At 58.4% G+C, this 23,504-nt stretch overlaps 2 protein-coding genes across 3 annotated transcripts; one reads left to right on the forward strand and one right to left on the reverse strand.

Moving 5' to 3' along the window:
* The first annotated feature begins 6,591 nt into the window (after positions 1 to 6,591).
* NPAS1 (neuronal PAS domain protein 1) lies at positions 6,592 to 21,006 on the forward strand. Of its 2 annotated transcripts, XM_087826792.1 has the most exons (12): positions 6,592 to 6,660; positions 7,681 to 7,838; positions 8,213 to 8,448; positions 13,757 to 13,830; positions 14,101 to 14,190; positions 15,511 to 15,685; positions 17,295 to 17,410; positions 17,602 to 17,759; positions 18,229 to 18,335; positions 18,779 to 18,926; positions 19,678 to 19,772; positions 20,305 to 21,006. In XM_087826792.1, the coding sequence occupies exons 1-12, from the start codon at positions 6,592 to 6,594 to the stop codon at positions 20,766 to 20,768; spliced, it is 1,890 nt and encodes a 629-aa protein (XP_087682918.1). In that variant the 3' UTR covers positions 20,769 to 21,006. The 2 variants fall into 2 exon arrangements, with proteins under 2 accessions (XP_087682918.1, XP_087682919.1); XM_087826793.1 differs by lacking the exon at positions 6,592 to 6,660 and having other exon boundaries at positions 7,720 to 7,838; positions 8,213 to 8,454.
* Positions 21,007 to 21,008: 2 nt separating this feature from the next.
* Positions 21,009 to 23,258, reverse strand: TMEM160 (transmembrane protein 160). Its single transcript, XM_016216747.2, has 3 exons — positions 23,051 to 23,258; positions 21,953 to 22,045; positions 21,009 to 21,353 (listed from the first exon to the last, which is right to left on the reverse strand). Exons 1-3 carry the CDS (start codon positions 23,256 to 23,258, stop codon positions 21,088 to 21,090), a joined length of 567 nt encoding a protein of 188 aa, XP_016072233.1. The 3' UTR covers positions 21,009 to 21,087.
* Positions 23,259 to 23,504: the final 246 nt, after the last annotated feature.

Here is a 23,504-nt window from a genome sequence, read left to right on the forward strand (position 1 = left end):
TCTCAATGGGAATGGTGTAAAAACTGAAAAGGCCTTATGTGATATGTATCATAGTTAATAAATCAGTCTTGTAAAAAACCAGGCCTGAGAGACATGAAGGTAGCCCCCCCACCCCCACCCCCCGCCTGGGCCCTGAGCACACCCCAGCTCGGGCCAGCTGGCTGGGCTCCTGCCCGCAGGCCCTGGGACATTGGTTCCATCCACAGAAGCAGTTCAAGGACCGCCAAGCAGGAGATCTCTGGCACAGGGAGGGAGGAGGCTTTCTCCAGTAGAGCTGGCCCACAGGAAGCTTCTGGATCATTCCACCTCCACCTGGGGCAGCCCCAGCACTTGCCTGCCCTCCTCTCTAGCACAGTGGCCTGCTTCCCCAAAGTCCACCTGTTATTCTTGTCATTTATTTCAGGTGATAATCCAAAGCCCCACCCATGGACCCCTATGGCACAGGGACCCAGCAGGCCTGGGAGACCGGAAAGGAGAGAGGCTCTGTTACCTCCCTTGCTCAGGACAAGGCGTCTGAGGATGAAGGTTGGCTGCCTCCTGAAGAAGCCTGTCACAGGCTCGATCTGCCCTGTGCCCACTCCAGCCCCCTTCCATCTAGGCTCCTAGGTCATCCATCCTAGGTCCACCTGTAGCCACCCCTTTCCTGTTCCCACGGCCCCCATCTGGCACAGGCCCTAATCCCAGCTCATCTGGACTCTTGTGGATACCCCCACACCCTAAATGGCCTCCCTGCCCTCACTCTTGTCCCTTCCAGTCCATCTTCATACCCCAAGATTATTCCAGAAGGAAGACCTGGCTTTGTGTTAACTGTGGCAGGAGTGGGAACTAACAAGACGCCTCTCTCCCCTCCTGTGCCTGTAGTAGACCCGGCTCGATCATGCCTCTCCCGCAGGACTCGGGCCCTGCACATGTCTTCAGGACACCGCTGGCAGTCTCTCCAACAGGTGCCCGTGGTGGACATCCACGCTGGGACCCCGCACTCTGGATCCAGCCTGCCCACTTCCATCCCTCCAGTCGGACCCCAGCTTCAGTGAAAACTGTCTCTTTGAATGTGCTTGGTTGCTTCCCCGTCCAGATCGCCCGCCTGGGTTCCTTCTGTCTGCGCCCCGCCTCCCAGCCTCAGCTCTGCCCATCAGCTCCTCACTGTCCTTTCAGGCTTGTCCTCCAGGAATCCTTCCCTGACCCTATCACACGTTGATTCAAATTGTTCTTTGTTATATATTTTTTAATGTTTTTAATCCTCACTGGAGGATATTTTTTCCATTGCTTTTCAGAGAGAGTGGAAGGTGGGAGAGAGATCAATGTGAGAGAGACTTTGATTGGTTGCCTCCCGCTCATGCACCAACCCCTAGGCCAGGGATTGAGCCGGCAACCAAGGTACATGCTTTTGGCTGGCATCGAACCTGGGACCCTTCGGTCCACAGGCTGATGCTCTAAACACTGCACAAACCGGCTAGGGCAATTTGTTCGTTTTTTTAAAAAATCACTACTGTATACAGCTGGCACTCTATGGGTGCTGACATGAGCCTGACTTTTTCTCTAGTTCATGATGTTCAAGTCATGTGGACTTCTATACTTGTACCTCTCAGCCACCAGCCACCCAAGTTGAGAATTTGGGGAAGGCAGGGCCTGTGGCTCCCCCATATGATCTCCCAGGATGCCCAACAACATACCTTGGACCCTGATGCTCTGGCGAACGCAGTGGTCTCAACCTTAACCTTGACGAGCTCCATCTACAAGCTGACCTCTCCCACGTGACTCCAGCCCAGACCTCCACTCCAAGCACCACTCATATCCGCCTGCTGGTGACACTCCACCTGGTGGCTCCAGTGTGACACCCACAGCTTAACTGCTGACCCCTTTCTCCAAACCTGCCCACCCCCCACATGCCAGACCCGGAGGCCTCCACCACTTTCCTCGTTTCTCAACCATCCTGATCAACTCTCATCTGCCCCAGCCGCCTCTGCCCCGTCCCCGGCCTCCCAGCCCCCAGCTCACACACACCCCCCTTTTATCTCCTTGTGGCAGCCAGAGGGAGCTTTTCCAAACATCTGGCTGTGGCACCCCTCATCACCTTCCAGGGCTCCTGGGGGCACTTAGAGGAAAGCCCAAACTCCCAGGGAGCCTTACCTGGCACCCTGCCATCCTGCCTCAGGCCTTTTGCACATGCTGTTCCCTGGCCCTCCCTCCTTGCTGACTTCTTAACCCTTCCATTTCACCTCCATGGGCTCTTCCTCAGGGAGGCCCTGCCTGACCCCAGACCAGGATGGACTCCTTTGCTTTCAAAGGAAAAAATGTTTTCTTCAAGAGCATTTCTCAGCCTGTTACTCCCTCAGATTGTATTAACCCACGTAACACATATTTCCAGAACATTTCTCTGGGCCAGGCCCCTGGGGACATGGCCAGGAACTGACATCTAGTGAAAAGAAGTGGACATGTGCCAGAACATCAGGGCCAGATGAGTTAGGGGCTCTGGGGGAGCAGGGCTGCTCCTTGGCTGGTCAAGAAGAACTCTCAGGAGGGGACATGGCAGCAGAGCAGGGACCAGGGTGAGGTGAGGCACTCGCCTGTGTTACAAAATTTAAGGGGACACAAAGCAACTCAGTGATAAAAATATTCCAATGCAATGTTTTTAAAAGTCAAGTTTAAAACACATGAAATTTTGCCCTGGCCGGGTGGGTCCATCGGTTGGAGCATCAGCCCTACACCAAAAGGTGGCAGGTTCAATTCCCAGTCAGGGTATGTACATGGGAGGCAACAGATAGGTGCTTCTTTCTCACATCAATGTTTCTCTCCCTCTCAAATCAACAAAAACATATCCTCGTGAGGATTTAAAAAAACATGAAATTTTTAGATAAAAACAGAACAGTGCTGAGCCATATTAAAGCCTGAGGCAAAAGGAGAAATCGGTAAGACTGAGCTTGGCATCTGGAGGGAAGTGATGGGTGGATGAGGCGGAGCTGGGACAGTGCGAGAGGAGCGAGGAGGCGGGAGTTTGGATATCAGGAAGGTCAAGGAGGCAGAATTTGCTCAAAATGGCACGTGGCTGTGAGAGAGGAGGTGGGATGATGCCAGGGTGTACTCAGTAGTGTGTCTGCTTACCATCCCCTCCCCCACTCCCCGTGAAACCCCAGAGGGCTGGAGCTGTGTTCCCCAAGCCTCAGCCAGCACCTAGCGCCTGCGGCGGACGGGAGAGCCAGGCGGCTGCCCCAGCGGGTAGTGCGGTGTTGCTGTGTGTGGCCACCAGGGGTCAGCAGAGCGCCGCCCCGCCCCGCCCCGCCCCGCCCCGCCCCGCCCCGCCCCGCCCCGCCCCGGGGGAGCCCGGGAAGTGCTGGAAGCGGGGTTGGTGGGGTTTAAAGAGGGGGACAGGAAAGCAGTGGGGACAAGGGAGGAGACAGGTCCTGAGAAACTAGGTTGGAAGAGTCCCAGGAGCGGGATGAGAAGCTAGAAGAAGAGCTGCTCTTGTCATGCCAGCCAGCCAGCCATTCAGTCGTTCAGTGGCAGAAGGTCGGGGCCCAGGCCACACAGCGCTTTATAGGGCAATATAATAAACTCGAAGTTTGTCCTGAGGGCACTGGGGAGCCATGGGTGTGGTTTGAGCAGGGGAGAAACAGTCAGATTTGAAGGAGCTGAGAGGAAGAAGAAAGGGGGGGTTAAGAGAGACAAGCTTGCCAGCCGGTGTGGCTCAGCGGTTGAGCATTGACCTAGGATCCAGGAGATCAGGGGTGGATTCCCGGTCAGGGCACATGCCTGGGTTTTGGGCTTGATCCCCCGCAGGGGGCGTGCAAGAGGCAGCCAATCAATGACTCTCTCTCATCATTGTTTCTATCTCTCCCTCTCCCTTCTCTCTGAAATCATTTAAGGGGGGGGGGGAGGCTCACAAGAACCCTGTCTCCCAGATGGGGACTGAAATGCAGTTCACATAAATGTTAGCCAGGCAAATAATATTACTAAAAGCTAACAGTTCTTGGACACCTACTAGGTATGAGGCCCTGTTTTAATCATTTTTTCTGTATCAACTCAATTTTTCACATAAACTCTATGAGAGTATTATCATCCCCATTTTCCAGATGAGGAAACCAAGGCACAAAAGGCTCAAGTGATTTGTCCAACACCACAAACTAGTAAGTGAGAGCCAGGCCATCTGACTGCAAAGCCCAAGGCTCTCCCTGTGGCTGCTGTAACAAATGACCACACACACCACCACCACCACAAACGTGTTCTCACAGGATTGGAGCCAGACACCCAAAATCAAGGGGTCAGCAGAGCCGTGCTGCCTCCAAAGGCTCTAGAAGGGAATGTTCCCTGTTTTTTAAATATTTTATTGATTTGAGAGAAAAAACATCAATGGGTTGTCTCCTGCATGCCCCCTACTGGGGATCTAGCAGCAACCTGGGCATGCGTCCTGACTCGCACTCAAACTGGTGACTTCTCAGTGCCCGGGATGAAGCTCAGCCAACTGAGCCACACCCACCAGGGCTGTCAAGAGTTCTTAGGAAACGCTCCCGGGTTCCCTGACGGAGGGCCCCAGCTCTCCCCTCCTGGGCCCAGCCTGCTGCACACCCTGGCCCAGAAGCTATCATTTCTTCCCACCTGTATCATCAGAGCTGCAGAAAGGCAGACATCACAGGGCAGCCACCCATTTCACAGATGGGAACCTGAGACCCCAAATGATGTGTGTGTAAGTATCAGTGACTCTGCCTGGGGTCTAGGTAAGAGGATTTGCATCTGGGTCCTTGAGGGTGTATGTGTCTTTGGATGTACAGACTTTTTATCTCGCCTAAGTAATGCCTGGCTCTGTTCTCAGTTTTTAGTGGCTTAACAGTGGTTCTCAAACTTTTTTTTATCTCAGGACTCCTTTTTATTCTTAGGGAAAACCCAGAGAACTTTTGTTTGTGTTTTATAAGCCATATCAGAAATTAAAACAGAGTTTTTTAAGAGAACATTTTAAACAATAATAAAGCCATCACTACAGGTTAACATGAATAACATTTTATGAAAAATACATTTTCCAATACCCAAAAAAATGTAGCACAAGAGTGTCATTATTTCACACTTCTGCAAATCTCTTTAAAGTCCAGCATAACAGAAGCAGCTGGGTCTTCACAGTGGCCTCTGCATTCAGTCTGTTTCAATATCACAGCCACACCACTTCTGGAAAACTCCACCAGACACTCCTGGGGAGTGAAGTGAAAAGGGCAGAAAACGTTTCAGTGTGAAAATGTGACGGAGCAGACCTCCCAAGGGCTTCTCGGGAACCAGTGCCCAGGTCACACTCTGAGAACTGCTGGGTGAACTTATTTTAGGCTCACAGTGATGCTAGGAGGTGGGTACTAGCATGCAATTAACCATGCCGCCTGCCCAGGCCGCACAGCCAGGAAGTAGTGTCAGGAGGAAAGGGACAGCCATCTGAGCTTGAATCCCGACCCTGATCCTGACAAGTCTCTCTGGGGAAAAACAGGGTAATATTATTGGCTGAGAGACCATCACCAACAGGTTAGATAGCCTCTCTATGCCTCAGTTTCCCTAGCTGTAAGATGAACTTGTAATAGAGTCCAGCTCAGAACCTTGCCGTGAAGGAAGGGTTAGCAGAACACAAGTGCTCCCAAGTCCTTAACTCTGCTTAGCATGAGCGAGTTTAAGGTGATCCCATCAGCCAGTGCAGTGCCTCGGTTTCTCCATCTGCCTGGCCAGGGGCCAGCCCTTGCTCTGGGCAAGTCCCTGCCTGCCTGCCTGCCTCTCCTGAGTCCTGCCCCACTTTCATTGGTTGCACTGGGGTCTCCTAGGAGCATTTAAGTGCCTGGAGACCCCTGTGCCAGGCTGCTGAGGAGCTTGGGAGGGAAGGATGTGGAATCCCCTTCTGGAGTGGGGAAGGCTTGTCTCGGACTCCGGGGTCCCTGTTCTCTGCGGGAATGGCTACGAACCCTGAGTTCCCACTTATGGGAAGCTTGGATGTCGGGATTCCCGTTCCTGTAAGGGGGAATCCTGACCTCTGAAGTTCCTCGCATACCTGTGTCCCGGTCCCTTAGAGGTCCGATGCCAAATCCTGGCATTAAAAGAGGAGCGGTGGGCTTGGATGAGGGATGCCCCTCTTGCGGGGATGGGGTGCTGACACCCTAAAGTTCTCTCCTGGAAAATGAGGGTCTCAAAGGCCTGGATTTGCATCCCTGGAGGGGGCACTGACGTTCTGAGTCTCCACCCCTACAGGGGAGCTAGGGTGCAGGGTGCCCACCTTGTCAAAAGGGGTTGCTGGGGCCCTGGGTTCCCTTGGGGGAGCTGGGGCGCTAGTTCCTCCCGGTGGAGTCTAGAGATAGTGCCCGGACTAGTGTTCCCCCCACTGACTCCGAGGTTCGCGTTCTGGTGGGAAGAGGCTGAACCCCCCGTTGCTGGAAACCCCCTACCACTGAAAAGGCCAGAGGGGCTGGCATTGGGTTGGACCAAGGGGCGGAGACTCGGTGGGCGGGGCTCTGGCAGACCCCGCCCCCGCCCTCCAGCGCAGTCCCCAAGTCTCCAAGTCGGCGAGGCCGCGGTGGGCTCGGAGCGCCAGCGCCACAGCCCTCGTCCAGCCGAGCCCGGCCCGCCCCGGGGTCTATGGGGCCACCCCTCTGCGCCGCCGGGCCGGCCCCACGCCGCGCCCCGCAGCCAGGTAACGAGGCGGGGGTCCCGCGGGCAGGGAACGCCTGCTGGCTGGCTGGAGGGGACGGGGAACTCCTGGGTCCTGGAGGGACAGGAGGCCGGGCTGGGGGCTAGGCTATCCAAACGCCCGTCTCCCGAGGCTGGGAGAAAGGGTACACGAATGTTTGGGTCCTTGAGAAAGGGGGCTGGAGGATATGGACAACTGGTTGCGGAGGCTTGGGGGCGGCGTGGGTACTGGGGTGGGTCGGGGGAATCCCGAACCTCTAGTCCTGGGAGAATTAATACCGAATGGAACCTGTTCCTGGTTCTAGGGGATCTGGGTACCAGGACACCTGGGCCCCGAGCGTTAGGTCCCCACCGGGTGCGTCTTCGGCCGAGGCCCAGGCCACTGAGTCGGGGGCTGGGGCTCCCACGCCCAGGTCTTCAGGGAGGAAGTTGTGGTTGCGGATCTTTGGTGGCCAGGACACGTGGCGCCACCCCAGGGATTAGGCAGAACAGGGGGTGGGGTCCCTGGCCCCCTACCTTCTTAACCCAACCTGGGAAATAGGCGCACCGCGATAGGGGGAACGGGACTCCCGGGATGGGCTTGCGGGGCGGGTCCCCGGGCCAGAGGGCTCCAGGGCCTGGATCCCCGCGCGCCTGGGCCCCGGCGAGGCGCCCGCCGGTCTTGGGCATGCTTGGCACGCAGCGCGCGGGCCGGTCGGATCCGTATGCGCGCCGCGTGCGCCTATTGGTATGCGGGAGCGGGCCCGGCGCGGGCGTGAGGCGGGCGCGCTGGCGGGCGGCGCGGGGGAGGCGGCGGCGGGGCACGTCCTCGCCCTGAGCTTCTCCCGGGGCCCGGCGGGCTGGAAGCTGCGGCCTCCGGAGCTGGGCCTCTAGGGAGGGGAAACTGAGGCACCATCCAGCTCCAGCTCGGTGCTGGTACCCTAATCCCCGCCCGGACCTCAGTTTCCCTAGCAGCTCTCTCGGGGGGGCCCCCTTGGACACTGAGCACTGCCTCGCGTCCCTTCCCGCCGCAGGAGCCGCGGGTCTCGAGTCCCGCAGAGTCCTGCTCTGAGCCCGCCTGGGCGAGGCCCCGCGGAGATGGCGTCCCCCTGCCCCAGCGGCGGCGGCGGCGAGATCAAATGCGGGGCAGGTCGCGGGGGCAGCGTCCCTTGGGACTTTCTGCCGGGGCTCATGGTCAAGGCCCCGCCCGGACCCTGGTGAGCAAAGCCCGCCCCTCGGGCCCGGCCCCGCCCCAAGCCGCCCGTCCCGGTAGGATTCGCACTCACTTCTGCCCCATCCCCTGGGGCTAGAATTTCTTACCCACAGTTGCCCGTCCGTGGTTCTGTCACCCACCCCCGCCCCCGCGCGGCGTCCCCAACCCCTTCCTCAGGATTCAGACCCAACACCCCTCATCTCTCCTCTGCGCCCCATTCTCTACCCACTCAAGTCCTGCCCCCACCTCCGGAGCGTGGGACCCACTTCCCACGTCCCATCGGGTCCCTGAGGCCCCCAAAAGGCGGGCCTGCTCTCCGCAGGCCTCGCCCCCGAACGCCGCGGCCCCGCCGACGCCTCCTCCGCGCCTCCCGCCCAGCCTGCAGGCGCAACGCAAGGAGAAGTCCCGGAACGCGGCGCGCTCGCGGCGCGGGAAGGAGAACCTGGAGTTCTTCGAGCTGGCCAAGCTGCTCCCGCTGCCCGGGGCCATCTCCAGCCAGCTGGACAAGGCGTCCGTCGTGCGGCTCTGCGTCACCTACCTCCGCCTGCGCCGCTTCGCCGCGCTCGGGGCGCCGCCCTGGGGGCTGCGAGCCGCGGGGCCCCCCGCCGGCCTCGGTGAGTGCGCGTGCGCGGGTCGGGGGCCGAGGACCCGGGGTCCCAGGGGCCCCCCGCCCTCGCTCGGCTCCTGGACGCGGAGGGAGCGTAGAGTTTGTGGTCAAGCGGACCTTTCGTGCGTCCCCATCGGGTGGCTTTTGCTCTCCAGGCCTCCGTTTATTCATCTGTAAAACGGGCGCACAGGAAGGGAAGATTTCAGGAATTCCGGCCTCATCGAGGGCCTGGCGACACCAAGGATCATACTAGCAAATGCTATTATTTTTATTAGAGGAGATTAATCATTGTTATCCCAAAGGAGACCCGCAGCTGCATGAGCGGGTCAGAGGGGACCCAGCCTGGGCCTCCCATCTACTAATGGGCACGAGACACCCCACCCCACCCCACCCCGCACCCAGACCTGAGGGACTCCAGAGGGAACACAAGGACTCTAGAGTCGGAGTTCCCACTTTGGGAAAGCGGGAGGGAAATAGTACACTACGGCAGGTAAGGTGGTGAGCGTCAAGAGGACTCACCTGTGTCCCTGTCCCCACCGCACCACTGCCCAGCATTGTGACCCCGGGCAGGGCCAGGGCACCTCACCTCTCTCTGCCTCACTTGTGAAGGGGGAATGGCAATGAAACCTGCCCGAGGGCCGAGAGGAGCAACCAGGTGATAGGAGGCAAGGCCCTTGGCTGTCCTGGCACAGAGTAAACAGTCAACATGTGGCCACTATTGCTTTTGGGGGGGGGGGGCCTGCAGGACTGTGGGGGGCCTGTGGCTTAGTGGGCGTCTTCTGTGGGCCTGCGCTGGACAGGCTGACATCCTAGTGGCCAAGACACAAAAACCAAATGATCAAAGAAACAGAATCTATAATACACAAATGTAGAATATGTAAAATACAGAGATACATATAGATAGTACCTACTTTTATTATTACTCCGACTTTATTCTTGGTAGATACATAGAAGTGTTACGTTATTGCTTCTTTTTATGCATTACTGCTTTCCTCTTATTACTAGAAGACAGCGAGCCCCATCAATCTGAGGTCGCAGGTGACAGGGCACCCCAGGCTACTCTCCCACCCCAAAATAAGAGGTGTCCTTAGGGTGGGGTTGGGGGGCTTCAATTCCCCGCCTGTCCGGGTCCCAGGGGAGAGGGGGGGAGAGAAAATAGCATTGATTAAGCTTGCAATAAATCACCATTTAAATTTAAATAATCCAGCTTCCCAGGCGGTAATTAGGCGAATTGACTGGCACCGAGAGAATGCGGCATTAGAGCCTCTGATTACTGTCATTACTGCGAACAACACGTGTGCCCGCGGGGGATAAACATCTTGTCTATTGTCCCCTAGCCCAGGGAGAGAGTCGGGGGGTGCGCTGAGAAAGCCCTGTCGGTATCTAGTCCCTCCCCCATTGCCTGGGTGGGCAAGTCAGGGGAAAGGGGCTTGCTGAGGTCACAGCACTGAGGTGGCAGATCTCCAACTTCATCTCCCCCCTGCCCCTATGCCAGGAGCTGGTTGGGGGAGGAACTGCGTGGACTCCCTCTCATGCCCCTTAAGTTAGGAAATTGGGGGCGTCTCGGGCTCTGCAGGGTCTCCCAACGAGAGACCGAGTGCCTGCCTCTGTAGTTCAGATGACTAAACTGAAGACAGCTGTTAGCAGAAGTCAGCGAGCAAAGCATTGAGCCTCCCAAGTGCTCGGATCCAGGTGATGCCGTGGTGCGGGTGCAGCCCGCAGAACTTACAGAAAATGGATTTAGGTGTGAGAGACAGAGGGGTCAGGGTGCGGAGCAAGGAACTACTGGAAGGTTAGAGGTACCCCAAGTTATCCTTAGTAGTACTGATAAGAATAGTGGCAGGACTCAGGAACTAGGCACCTACTGTGTGCCTGGCTCTGTGCTGCTTACATGCATGAACCCATTCTGCTTTATCACCGAACCCATTTTACAGATGAGGCTGATGAAAGTAGAGGTAGAAATGCCCGAGCCCTCAGGCCCACACTCTCTGACTGTGGTGGGGTGGTTCCTTCTCAGACCTCCCATGGATAATGAAGCCCCAGCCCTTCTTCCTACACTCTCCCACCCCCCCAAGCAGGTCCCTCAGGATAACTGAGAATAGGAGGGGGAGGGGGACCCCTAAAGCCTGGGAGAAGCCTCTGGGGTGGCAGTGATTCTGTAAGGGGTGGCAATGACTGGGACGGTTTTTCCTCTCCGGCAGAGTCAGGCTCCAATAAGAAACAGCAAATGTTTGTTGAATGAGTGAGTGATGGTTGGGGTTTGGACCTGAGGAGGGGGCAGATCTGGGAGTAACCAATTTGGGGGCCAGAGGAGCTGAGGCATTTGGGGAGGAGAGAAGGAAACACAGGGGCAGGAGTTGGGGAATTGGAGGGTTTGGGGAAGGAGAGCCAGGGGGTAATGAAACGCACCAGTGGCTCCCAGTCCCAGGGAAGAGGCCCGGTGTTTGGGGGAACAGCCTGTGGCTGAGGCCTCCCCCGAGACACACACACACACACACACACACACAGACACACACGCCCCGTCCCGACGAGCCCATTAACGCTGTTAATTGCAGCCGTTCAGTCTGACCTGGGCCGATCCGCTGAGAGGGAAAATGAAGGAATTAGCAAAAATGACAGGGGAAAATTGCAACAATTAGCAAGCAGCATTGTTCCCGCCTGTCATCCGACTTGTTCGCGCTGCATCTCGGGGGAGGGGTCCCCATTAATCACCCTCACCCCCACCCCCGTTATTGTTCCCCCGAGCTCCAGGAGAGGGTGGAAAGAGGAGGTAACAGCCGCAGGATGTTGGGAGAGCCCCCGGGAGGGGGCGAGGCTAAGCATGGGGCTGGGGGGGCCGGCCGTGCCCGCACTGGCCTACGGGGCGGGGGTACGCCGCCTGGTGTTTTGATGATCTGGAAATAACAATAGTAATCACACTATTAATACGCACTCTAGCTCCGTGTTTCCCAGCACCTGCTGTGGGCCAGGCTGTGCTAGGCCCTTTCTAGAAGTTCCTTAAGCTGACTGAATGCCTGGGAGGGCTGAGCTCTTAGCAAACCCACTTGACAGAGTAGAAAACTGAGGCACAGAGAGGTGAAGGGGCTGGTCCCAGGGCACACAGCCAGGAAGGACAGCCCACCGGACCCAGACACAGCCCTGCAAGAGCCAGGCGCTTGGGCACCCTTGAGGTCACCGAATCCTTCACCTGGCTGCCCAGTCTGGGCACCGGCCCTTAGGGGGATTGTTCTCTACAGGGTCAGGGAGGGGCTCCTGGGTGGGAACAGGGTCCATGACCTCTGCCCATCTGCCCACCCCAGCATGAATGTCTGGGCCCTCAGCTCCTGGCTGGGGGGGTGCTGGGCAGGGGGCCTGTGTCCCTCTGTCCCCGCCTGTCTCATTCGCCATCGCTGTCTTTCTGCCACTTTCTCTGTATCTCTCTGTGCACCTCTTTCCTCGGTCTCTCTGTCTCTTTATGTCTCTCTGTGTTTCACTTTCTATGTCTATGTCCCTATCTCTCTTTTTAAAACATTTTTTTAAATTGAGATAAAATCTATAACATGAAATTTACCATTTTAAAGTGTACAATTTAGTGGCATTTAGCACATTCACGATGTCGGGCACCGGTCACTTCTAACATTATCATCATCATCCTAAAAGCTTCTACTGTCCTGGCTCAGTTTGGTGCAGTGGTTAGAGCGTCAGTCTGTGGACTGAAGGGTCCCGGGTTTGATTCTGGCCAAGGGCATGTACTTCGGTTACAGGCTCCATCCCCAGCGCTGGTTGGGGAGCGTGCAGGAGGCAACCAATCCATGTGTCTCTCTCACATTGATCTCTCTCTCTCTCTCTCTCCCCCCCCCTTCCATTCTCTCTGAAGCAATGGAAAAAATATCCTCGGGTGAGAATTAAAAAAAAATAAGTAAAAGCCTGTATCCTTAGCAGTCACTCCCCATTCCCTCCTCCCCCAACTCCAGCCCCTGGGGACCACCAGTCTGCCTTCTGTCCCTATGGATTTGCCTATTCTGGACATTTCAAATAAATAGAGTCCTACAATATGTGTCTCTCAAGTCTGGCTTCTCTCACTTGGCATAATGTTTCCAAAGTTCACCCAAGTTGCAGCGTGGATCACTGCTTCATTCCTTTTTATTGCCAAATAATATTCCATTGTCTGAATATAGTACATTTTGTGTATCCACTCGTCAGTTTATGGACATTTGGGTTCTTTCCACCTTTCGGCAGTTAGGAATAGTGCTGCTGTGAACGTGTATGTACAAACATCTGTTAGAGCACTTTTTCGATTCTTTTGGGTCTATGCCTACAAGTGGAATTGCTGGGTCAGATGGAAACTCCATGTTTAACTTATCAAGGACCCACCGCACTGTTTTCCAGAGCAGCTGCGCCATTCCCATTCCCACCAGCGACGCACCGGGCCAGGGCGTGGGTGTCCAGTTTCTCCACATCCTGGTGTGGGTGTCCCATTTCCCCATATCCGAGCTGACACTTATTTTCTGTGGGTTTTTTCCTAGCCATCCTAGTGGGTGTGAAGTGGTCTCTCGTGGTTTTGATTTGCATTTTGCTAATGACTAATGAGTTCAAGCATCTTTTCATGTGCTTATTAGCCATTTGTGTATCTTGTTTGGAGAAATGTCTATTCCAGTCCTTTGCTCACTTTTTCATTGGGTTGTTGTTGAGTTGTAATGTCCCTACCCCTTTCTCTATTCCTTTATATCTCTGTATGTCTCCCTGTCCATCTGTTTGTCTCTCTGTGCCTTTGTCTCTTAGTTTCTCTGCCTCTGTCCGTCTCAGTGTGTCTCCCTCTCCTTTTCATCTCCTCCTCCCTGCCTCCTTCCCATCCCTCAGGTCTGAGCTCAGCTGCCCCTCCCCCATCAACAGGCCTTACCCTATCCCTCTTCATTTCAGACAACCTGGCCACAAATTATAATTCTCTACTTGTTCATTTTCCACTTATTTATGTGTCCTTGGCCCGGGTGGCCTGTGAGGGCAGGACCGGGCTGTCTGGGCCACCTCAATGTTCCCAGCACAGAGCCTGGCTGCACAGTGGGTGCTCAGGAGAGTTAACTGAATGAGTGAATGGATGAATCCCTTTCAGCACTCCCTGGCGTCTCTCTGTCTGTCTGGCCTACTTCCACCCCTCTCACTCCTCCCCACATCCCAGGTCTCACCCCCACAGGGCCACAGGCCCTTGAATACCCCAAGAAAGCTACAGGACTGGGAGGAAGAGAGGAAATTTGTAGCCTGACTCCCCGGGGTTCTCCTCAGAAGGCCAGGTTCGGCCAGACCGCAGGCCCCAGCCTCTCCTCTCCCTCTGACCCCAGCCCCAGGCCGCAAGGGCCCTGTGACACTGATCTCGGAGATCTTCGAGCAGCACCTGGGAGGACACATCTTGCAGGTGAGGCCCCCTTCCCCACCTGCTGCTCCTTGCTGCCACCTGGTGGCGGCCGCCGGGGAACAGCACCCTTGTCTCCAGCATCCGCCCCTCCCAGAGCCTGGGACTGGGAGGCGGATGGGGGGCTCACCTTACGGCCTGCCCCTGACCAGAGCCACGGACGCCCCATCCTCCCTTCCAAAAAACCAACCCATCCTACGCAGAGACAAGGTTTCAGAGCCTCTTCCAGATGCCAGGCCCTCCTCTCCCCGCTCCCTGTCTCTCCCACTCTAGTCCCTGGATGGCTTTGTGTTTGCCTTGAACCAGGAGGGGAAGTTCCTCTACATCTCAGAGACGGTCTCCATTTATCTGGGCCTCTCGCAGGTAAGGACTCTCAGCAGGCTGCCTGCACTGGCGCAGCCGCCATCCCCCTTGTCGGCCCTCGCACGCCCTTCCTCTCGCCTGGCCTCACCATGCCAGCGCGAAAGGCGGACTGGATCTGTGGTCCCCAAACTGTGTTCCTTGGAACCCCACATGACATCCACCATCGCTCCTCACAGGCAGAGGAGGGTCATCAAAGTCACAGGTCAATTTGAAGGAAGCAAATTAGCAGAAAGAGCAGTTTGCCGATGAGGGGTGGCCAGGTGCACCACATTTACCCAAACGGGTTTTTCTTCTTCAGAGTTTTAAAGGATTACAACAATTCGTATAGGAAGGGCTTGGGATCTGCGAGCTTTGGAAGGTTTTCTGTGGCGTGTGAAAGCCCTGGTCTCTGGAGTCCTGGCTCCTTGTGGCACCTTAGGCCTTGTCAATCCATCCAATACAAATTACTACTAACTTTTACCATTTTTAGAAAGATTTTGGCAAGTGGTAAATTTAGACAAGTCAGTCAGTGCTTTGGTATCTGGCCTCTGTGAGCAGCTTTTCGGTGAGTTGGTGGAGATTTCTGGAGGAGGAAGACCCTGAAGAAGGGGGATATGGAAGAGTGGGGGAAGGACTTAATGAACCGGAGGAGTTCACTGGGATGACCCCGAGCCCTGGGGCACTGAGAGCCATGGGAGGTTTTTAAATTTTTTTATTGTTGACACTATTACAGATGCCCCCCGCCCACCTCCACCCAGCCATGAGAGGTTTCTGAGAGGAAGAGGGCCATTGTTAGATGAGTAACTTATGGAGGGGTCCCCATGAGAGGGGACTGAAGGCCAAAAGCCCGGTGAGGATGCTGGGGCAGGAACACAGCAGGGAGAATATGGGGCCTGGCCTGGGGGAGAGGTGGACAGAAGAGGCTGCTCCAAGATTTGGGGGAAGGAATTGAATGTAAAAGTCTGTCTGACTAAAAGGCCCTAACTCCACTGTTTGTATCTTGAGTTGCACTCCTGCAGGGACATCCTGCGATTCATTTCAGGGCACAGCTGTTGGCTGTAAGTCAGAGGATGCCGCCTCCCCATCCCAGCTCCCTACACAGCTTCTTAAAGAGTAGGCAGGGGCAGAAAATAGGTATAATCACTGGCTTTGAAGTGGGAGGGCACTGGTAAAGCCTAGGTTTGTTTCCTCCTTTAATTTTTTATTTTTTAATTCTAATGAAAACACAAGACTGGCGCGAAGCACTCCTGCATATAAGCCAATAAACACGTGGCCAAGCGGGCGGGCCGGTGACTGCGCGCGCACCTCACGCGGCCCCGCGTTTCCCTCCTTCGCCGCCAGGTGGAGCTGACGGGCAGCAGTGTCTTTGACTACATCCACCCCGGGGACCACTCAGAGGTGCTGGAGCAACTGGGGCTGCGGACCCGGACCTCCGGGCCCCCGACCCCACCCTCCATCCCCTCCTCTTCCTCCTCCTCTTCATCTTCCTCCTCGCTTGCCGATACCCCTGAGATCGGTAATTCTAAGGGCCCCCAATGAATGAGGCCTGATGAAAGGACACCTGGTACATCGTATCCAGCTGTTTCATTTATACAAACCCCACTCTCCTTAGAGTTGTGCAAAGCAAGTTTTTGTAAAATGAATCAGAGTCTAAATTGAGGCAGGAAGACTTGGCTCCCTAGGATTGCCTGGATCCCCAAGTTTTGAGCTTTAGAAAGACCCCTCTGGCTGCCTGTGGGTGTCAGATAGAACCAGGCTTTGGTAAATCATAATTGTGCACGCTTATTGGGCATTTACACGTGCCGTGCCTCTCAGTACATAATTTCATTGAATCCTAATCACAATCCCACACAACTGGAACTACTCTGCATTTTATAGGGGGTGAGACAGGCTTAGCGAGGTTAATTGTCCTAGGGCACACAGCTGTAAGTCCTTGAGCTAGACTCCAACCCAGGTTTGTCTGGCTCCAGGATCTATCCTTCTGATCCTTCGCTCCAGTGGAAAATTCCATGGAAAATTCCACTCCATTTCGAGGAGGGAGGGTGTTGGAGGTTACCCTGAAACTTCCTTTTAGCTCCGAGATGCTGAGGGGACTGTGAGGTTAACTTTCCTGTAAATAAGATTTTCTTACATGGGGTTTGCTTAACACCAAAAACATCTGAGTTGTCAGCAGTGGCTGCAAGTTTGGGGAGATGTATTGGGACAGGTGTGGGCTGTGCTTTTGTCTGCACCTAAATTTGAGGCACAGGGTCTCCTAGGTGTGAGCATATTTATGACCGTATCAGGGGGTTTATAGAATAATCTCCATTTGTGAAGCATGTCTGTTGCTGTGCCCTGACACCCAGCGCTGTGTCCAGCTCTGTGCTGGGGACACGGTAGTGGCAACAGCCGCCAAACCGCCCTCCCAGGGCTCACAGTACAGTGAGGGAGACTGACCCACCGCCAGGTGGGCAGGGCAGTGCTGGGGGGCCCCAGAGGGGCGTCTGACCAGCAGGGGGGGAGGCAGGGCCTCCCGGGGGAGATAGCTGACTTCAGATGGTGCCACTAGGAGGCAGTTCTCGCCCAAGTTTTAGGCCACAGCGAGGGGCTGGGCTTCCTCCCTGTGGTCCGATGGACCCAGGCAGCTTCAGGGGGGAAGGATAGGGTCCGAGCGGAGCTGAGGAAAGCCCCCGCCGGGTGCCGGGAGGGGAGGTTAGCGTGCGACGTCAGTGAGCTTGCAGCCGGCTGGGTGGGTGGGTCTGAGGGCCCCGCTTGCAGCCGGCTGGGTGGGTGGGTCTGAGGGCCCCGCTTGCAGCCGGCTGGGTGGGTGGGTCTGAGGGCCCAGCTTGCAGCCGGCTGGGTGGGTGGGTCTGAGGGCTCAGCTTGCAGCCGGCTGGGTGGGTGGGTCTGAGGGCCCCGCTTGCAGCCGGCTGGGTGGGGGGGTCTGAGGGCCCAGCTTGCAGCCGGCTGGGTGGGTGGGTCTGAGGGCCCAGCTTGCAGCCGGCTGGGTGGGTGGGTCTGAGGGCCCCGCTTGCAGCCGGCTGGGTGGGGGGGTCTGAGGGCCCGGCGAGCTCTGGGGGGGGGAGGGGCGCCTCTGTGTTTCCTCCTCAGGACCCCGTAACTCTCCTTCACTCTCTCCGTCCCAGAGGCCAGCCCCACCGAGGTGCCCCCCTCCTCGCGGGGCCAGGAGCGCTCCTTCTTCATCCGCATGAAGTCCACGCTCACCAAGCGCGGTCTGCACGTCAAGGCCTCGGGGTACAAGGTGGGTGTGCGCTCGCTGGCCCCGGCCTCCGACTCCCGTGTCGCCCGGGGGAGCTCCTGCATTCCTGCCAGCTGGGTCCCTGTGCCCAGTGCCTGTGGGTGACCCTGGAGCCAGGCGCGCCGCTGGGTTACGGTGCTGCCCGGGCCCCCGCCCAGCCCAGCGCCGCCTCCAGCCGCGCCCACCACCCGCAGGTCGTGCACGTGACAGGTCGCCTGCGGGCCCGCGCCCTGGGCCTGGTGGCCCTTGGCCACACATTGCCCCCGGCCCCGCTGTCCGAGCTGCCGCTACACGGACACATGGTCGTCTTCCGTCTCAGCCTGGGGCTCACCATCCTCGCCTGCGAGAGCAGGTACCGGGGTGCAGCTGAGGCGGGATGGGGCGCACAGGGGAGCCGGGTGCGGGCTGGCTGGGGCCCTGGGGGGCACCGGGGCGCCCTGGACGGCCGCGGGCGGAGAGCAGCGGAGGGGGAGGGAGCGAAAGTGCGGGGACGGGGGCCTTTGGGGATGGAGGTCCGAGCGCCGCACCGGGGGCGCCCTCGGCGGAGCTTCGCCCTCCCTGACCCGTCTCCCTCGGTCCCTCATCTCTCACCCACTCTTCCCGCGGCACCTCGCGGTCGGGAAATGAGGAGGGAAAGTGCCGCGCCCCGGATGCCGTCTGCGCCACTAGGGGAGACACCAGTGCAGACATTCCAGAGGGGAAACTGAGGCTCGGGGGCTCCAGAGTAAGAGTGACAACCCTGGGCGACTCCAGAGCCAACCCTGCCTCTTCTCCCGCACCCCATGGTCTCTGCCCCCGCCTTCCCCGGGCCCTGCCCTTAGAGTCAGCGACCACATGGACCTGGGGCCCGCGGAGCTGGTGGGCCGCAGCTGCTACCAGTTTGTCCACGGACAGGATGCAGCCAGGATCCGCCAGAGCCACCTGGACCGTGAGAACCCCTCCCCTGCCTACCGCCACCCCGACCTCAGTGTCCCCGAGGCCCCGCTCCCTGGGAGTCTTGCTTCAGGGACGACCACAGTCCCTCCTGTTGCCAACTCCAGCCCAGGGAGCAGCGAGGAGCTCGGAGCGGCTCAGATGCGGGGTGGGAGCAGGGGGTGGCTTCGGGGCCCCTCTGACCCTTAAAAACCCAGGTGCTGCGAGTTGCCTGGAGGTCTCTCTGACTCTGGCTCTCCCTCCGTACTGTTCCCTTCCTCTTCTCCCCACCGTCCCCCCCTTTCTGTTTCCCTGGCACCCCGCCTTTCTCCCTGCCCCTCTCTCCCTGCCTCCTCGGCCACCTCCCTCTCCACCTCTCTCCCTCTGCCTGTCTGTACCTGTCCTCCTGTCTCCATCTCACCCCATCCCTTGTCCCTCCTGTCCCCGGGCTGGGCCCAGTGCTGGACAAGGGCCAGGTGATGACCGGGTACTACCGCTGGCTGCAGCGGGCCGGGGGTTTCGTGTGGCTGCAGTCCGTCGCGACCGTGGCCGTGAACGGGAAGAGCCCTGGGGAGCGCCACGTGCTCTGGGTCAGCTACGTGCTCAGGTGAAGGTTACACCCCACCCGTCCCACGGGCTGGAACCTCCTCGGGTGGGGCTCTTCAGAGAGGGCTGCTAGAAGGGGACAAGCCCAGAGGGGGTTGAAACAGGAAGGGGAATGGGGACAAAGGCCTGGGAGTGGAATGTCCTTGCTGCAGGGGGCGGAGAGGAGTGGGGAGCCGGTGACAGTATCTTCTAGTGAGGCCGGTTGAAGCGGCCTCAGGCTCGGGTTGAGCGGCTGGACCTGACCCTGGGGCACTGGAGAGCCAAGGCAGGGTTTAGAGCAGGAGAGGGTCACAGTCAAACCTGCTTTTCAGAAAGACCCCTCTGGCTGCTGTGAAGAGGGAGGTCTGAGGGACAAGATGGGGGCTAGGAGACCAGGGAGGAGGCTGGGGCAGGTCCTGGGAAACCCAGCAATGCAGGTGGAGGAGCGAGGCGGCCACCTGCTGTGGGCCAGGTCTGTGTCTGCTGGGCCTGGATCTGGGCTCCTGAGAGTAGTTCAGAAGGAAGACACTGACGTCAGTTGAGCAGGAGGTGCCTGGGGGCCCCCTACGGAGTGATATCAGGTCTGGCCTCAGGAGGTGGGGCCAAGCTGGGCTAGAAGCCAACTGGTATCTGGGGGTCCCATCATGAGGCATAAGTGTGTCAGGGTGGGGACACTACATCCACTGGGGAGGGGGTGTTCCACACTCAGAGGGAGAAGGGAGCCTGCCCTCACCCAGAAACCCTGGCTTCCAACACCACCTGTCTCATCCCAGCCAAGCCGAGGGTGGCCAGACACCTCTGGACGCCTTCCAACTTCCAGCCAGCGTGGCCCATGAGGACGCATCCAGCCCAGAGCCGGAACCCGCAGGTGAGCCCCACTTCCCACCCTGACCTCTAGGAGGTTCCGAGAGACCCCGGCACCTGGACTGTCCAGTCCAGAAGCCACTAGCCACATATGGCTGGCTTCTTACATTAAAACTAAAAATTCAGGTCCTCAGTCATACTCGCCACCCTTCGAGCACTCTGTAGCTGTGGGTAGCCAGCGGCTGATGTGTTATATGGCGTAGACATGGCACATTCCCATCATTGAGTAAAGTTCTGTTAGACCAAGGTTTCTCAATCTCCACTCTATGCCATTAGGGACCAGGTAATCCTTTGTTTGGGGGGCTGTCCTGTGCACTGTAGGGTACTTAGCAGCATCCCCAACGTCTACTCATTAGATGCCAGGAGCACCCTCCTCCCTAGTTGTGACAACCAAAATATGTCTCCAGGCACTGCCAGATGTCCCCTGGGGAGAAAACCACCCCAGTGGAGACCCACTGAGCTCAGCTTCATTCCACAGATGGATAGACTGAGGGCTGGGCATGCGCACACACAGCGCCCTTCAAATCTTCTTCCAGAGCCAGTGCCTCCAGTGCAGGAGAAGCGGGCTGTGCCCCTCGACAAGGAAGAGACTCCCCAGAGCCAGGGCAAATGCATCAAAGTGGAGCCTGGCCAGGGAGAGAGGAAAGACCTGGAGGACAGCGGGGATGAGGAGCCGGCTGGCCACCCAGCCCCACCCAGGCGCGAGTTCACTTCTGTCATCCGGGCGGGGGCCCTGAAGCAGGACCTCATGCGGCCATGGGGCCTGGTGCCTCCTGGGGATGCCCCACCCTCCCTGCTCCACGCGGGCTTCCTGCCCCCTGTCGTGCGGGGCCTGTGCACGCCTAGCACCATCCGCTATGGCCCCACGGAGCTGGGCCTCATGTACCCACACCTGCAGAGGCTGGGCCCAGGCCCCACCTTCCCAGAGGCCTTCTACCCACCCCTGGGCCTGCCCTACCCGGGGCCCACAGGCACCAGGGTACAGCGGAAGGGGGACTGATGACTGGCAGAGCCTTGTACAGAGCTGGACCCTGGGGCATGGGTACAGGTCCCTAAGGAGGGCAGGGGACAGGGCTCTCAGCTCCATCAGTGCTCTTTAAGAATTAAAGACCTGCTCCCCATCTGTGGCTTGGTCTCTGGGGGCTGTAGAGTTCCTCTCTCCTTCCTCCCACACCTTGCCTCCTGCCTCCACCCCCTGCAGGCCCAGCCTTCCCCTGTCACAGGAACTACCACTTGAACCGAGGGAAGGTCAGGTTTTAATGTCCTGGTCCTTGGACCCAGGCCGTCCAGCACCCGGCCATTCCCCATGGCCCTGCTGCTCACTCTGGCGGTGGCCGGCCAGCTTCATCGGGGCCTTCTGCGGTGGCTGTCCCATCGTCCTCAGGTACCAGTTCCACGTCCAGCTCCAGCTGGCCCATGTAGAGGCCGACAGCACAGGCCCAGAGCAGGCCAGCGGCCAGCACGGCACCCACGCCTGCAGCCGCGCCCCCCAGTGAGAGCTGCATGGGTCCCCGCAGCGATGCCAGGCCCACCATGTAGGAGGCGCCACCCCACACCACGCACAGGCCACCCAGCAGGAAGAAGCCTGTGGGAGAGGGCGAAAGCCAGGGTCAATGGAGGGGAAGGCCTGGGGGTCCAGGCTGGGGGGTTGGGAAGAAGGCCAATGTCAGGGAATCAGATCCTGGAGACAGACAGGAGTCAGGGGACTGAGGTGGATTTAGATGGGATGGGGCAAACTCAAGGGCAGAGCAGGGGTCAGGGTGGTACTGAGCCAAGGTCACTGGGCATAAGAAGGTATCAGAGGGTGTCTGATAGGACTTGGAGGCGGTATCCAGGATCAGAGGAGGGGTGGGGGCTGGTCTGAGAGCAAAGATGGAATGGAGAGGCAGGGGCTGCAACAAGGACCCTCATCTTTGTTCAGAAGTCATATTAGAGGGGCAGACCCACAACCATGCCCTGGGCCACCCACTCTGGTGGGTCCAGTGCCCAGGAGGTGAGGTGGGGTACATGGAAGGTCGACACAAGTGAGGCTGAGATGGCTTCTGGTGGAGGAAGAATGAGGGGTTCTACTTACTGTTGTGGAGGATGGGGCAGGAGGGAATCTATACTCACCGGGGGGCTCTACACTCCCCAGTGCCCGGGGGTGGGGGGCATCCACACTCCCTGGTGGGGGTCTGCACTCACCATAGGCAGCTTCTCGACCCATGTCGCTCTGCATGAAGGAGATGACCCCAATACCGGATGCCAGGAGGCCATTTCGGAACCAGGAGAGGAAGGCTTGGAGGGACGGGGGAGATGGGAGAGAATCAGCACCAGCCCAAACCCTGCTGCCAAAGCCCCTCAGCCCAGACGGTCAAACTGAGGGGCTTGTAGTCATCCCACCACCCATCCTGCTCCAGATTCCCACCATGACTTGGTGCCCCCCAACCCTATCCCCCAAGCCCTCTCTTGCCTCCACCTCTGAGCCCCTTTTCCCCAAAATCTGCAATACTGAATGTTCAAGACTGTGTGCAGAATCTGGAGGACGGTCTAGGGCCAAAACTGCAGAACCTAAATCTGAGGACAGGACCCCAAGAGGTCATGTTGGTCAGCCCCCTCCCCGTGAGCTGCCCCCTCACTTCTTTCTCAGACCTCCTGGCACAAACTGTTCCCCTCCAGCCATTCACATCCATTCAAGTCCCCGGCGTGGCACTAACGGGCTAGTGGGGTTACAAGCTCCCACCCCTACATCATCCTTTATCTCGATGCTCCATCCTCGCCAAACCTGACACGAGGCCCCGCCCCCCGCAGCCTGGATCACCTCGTCCTCCAATCAGCCCATAGCTTTCCTCCTATTGGTTACTCCCTCCTCCAATCAGGAACTTCCCCCTCTTCTGTGGAGATCCACACTCCCGCCTTATGCGGGGTGGTCGCCTCTTCAATCGGCAGTGGCCCCTCCAACGCGAACCCCTCTTGTAGACAACTTGGCCCTTGGCCCTCTTTGGAAGCCTCTCGTCCCGACAGCACAATTCCATCAGGCCGCCTGTCCCAGCCCGACGAGCCTCTCCGATCCCTACTGACCCGCGCTAACCCGTCCCATCCGCAAGTCCCGCTCCGATGCGGACACACTGCGCTCTCGCAGCCGGCGCTTCCCTGCGCGTACGCGGAAGCCCTTCTCCCTCCTGAGCCCGGCCCGGTTCCCAGCAGAAGCCCCACCCCCACCCCCCACTCGCGCGCGGACAGCTCGGCTATCCCGACCCCGTCCGCCTGCCAGCCGGGCCGACCCTCGCCCCACCCCCAGACCTGTCTCATGCGCCTTCCGGAGGAGCCAGGCGTCCGCACGATCCAGCTCTGACACGGGGGGCGGCGAAGCCCCGGCGCGGGGACCGTGGCCGGGAGCGAAGGACCCCCGGGCGCCCCCGCTCCGGGGCCGCGGAGGAGGCAGCAGCGCCCCCCGGAAGCGTATTCGGGCCAGGCGGGCGGCCCGAGCCCACCACCAGCCTCCTCCCATGGTTCGCACTACGACCGCCGCGCACCGCCCCGCCTCACAAGTCGCCTGTAGGCTAAAATACACGTCACTCACACTTAGAGGTTCATTCATTGGTTTTGTGCGCGCCACTCAGTCCCAGTGCGCACCGTCCATTGGTCAGAATGGCAGCAATTCCCTCCTCTGTCATCTGTGCCGGCACAAGGCGTCCCACCTTGCTGCTTCTGCTGGACTACGAATCCCAGCGATCACTGAGCCGGGGGAAGGCGG

Source organism: Miniopterus natalensis, chromosome 18 (genome assembly GCF_054644295.1).
Source record: "Miniopterus natalensis isolate mMinNat1 chromosome 18, mMinNat1.hap1, whole genome shotgun sequence".
In the NCBI taxonomy this organism is placed as follows: Eukaryota; Metazoa; Chordata; class Mammalia; order Chiroptera; family Miniopteridae; genus Miniopterus; species Miniopterus natalensis.

What these genes read in the sequence shown, in the direction of transcription:
- NPAS1 (XM_087826792.1), top strand. Translation starts at nt 6,592, where the DNA reads ATGGGGCCACCCCTCTGCGCCGCCGGGCCGGCCCCACGCCGCGCCCCG. An exon ending in GGGGCCCCCCGCCGGCCTCG is followed by an intron (nt 8,449 to 13,756) that starts GTGAGTGCGCGT and finishes CTCTGACCCCAG; the next exon opens with CCCCAGGCCGCAAGGGCCCT. An exon ending in TGGGAGGACACATCTTGCAG is followed by an intron (nt 13,831 to 14,100) that starts GTGAGGCCCCCT and finishes CTCCCACTCTAG; the next exon opens with TCCCTGGATGGCTTTGTGTT.
- TMEM160 (XM_016216747.2), bottom strand. Translation starts at nt 23,258, where the DNA reads ATGGGAGGAGGCTGGTGGTGGGCTCGGGCCGCCCGCCTGGCCCGAATA. An exon ending in CCGGAAGGCGCATGAGACAG is followed by an intron (nt 22,046 to 23,050) that starts GTCTGGGGGTGG and finishes CGTCCCTCCAAG; the next exon opens with CCTTCCTCTCCTGGTTCCGA. An exon ending in GGGTCGAGAAGCTGCCTATG is followed by an intron (nt 21,354 to 21,952) that starts GTGAGTGCAGAC and finishes CCTCTCCCACAG; the next exon opens with GCTTCTTCCTGCTGGGTGGC.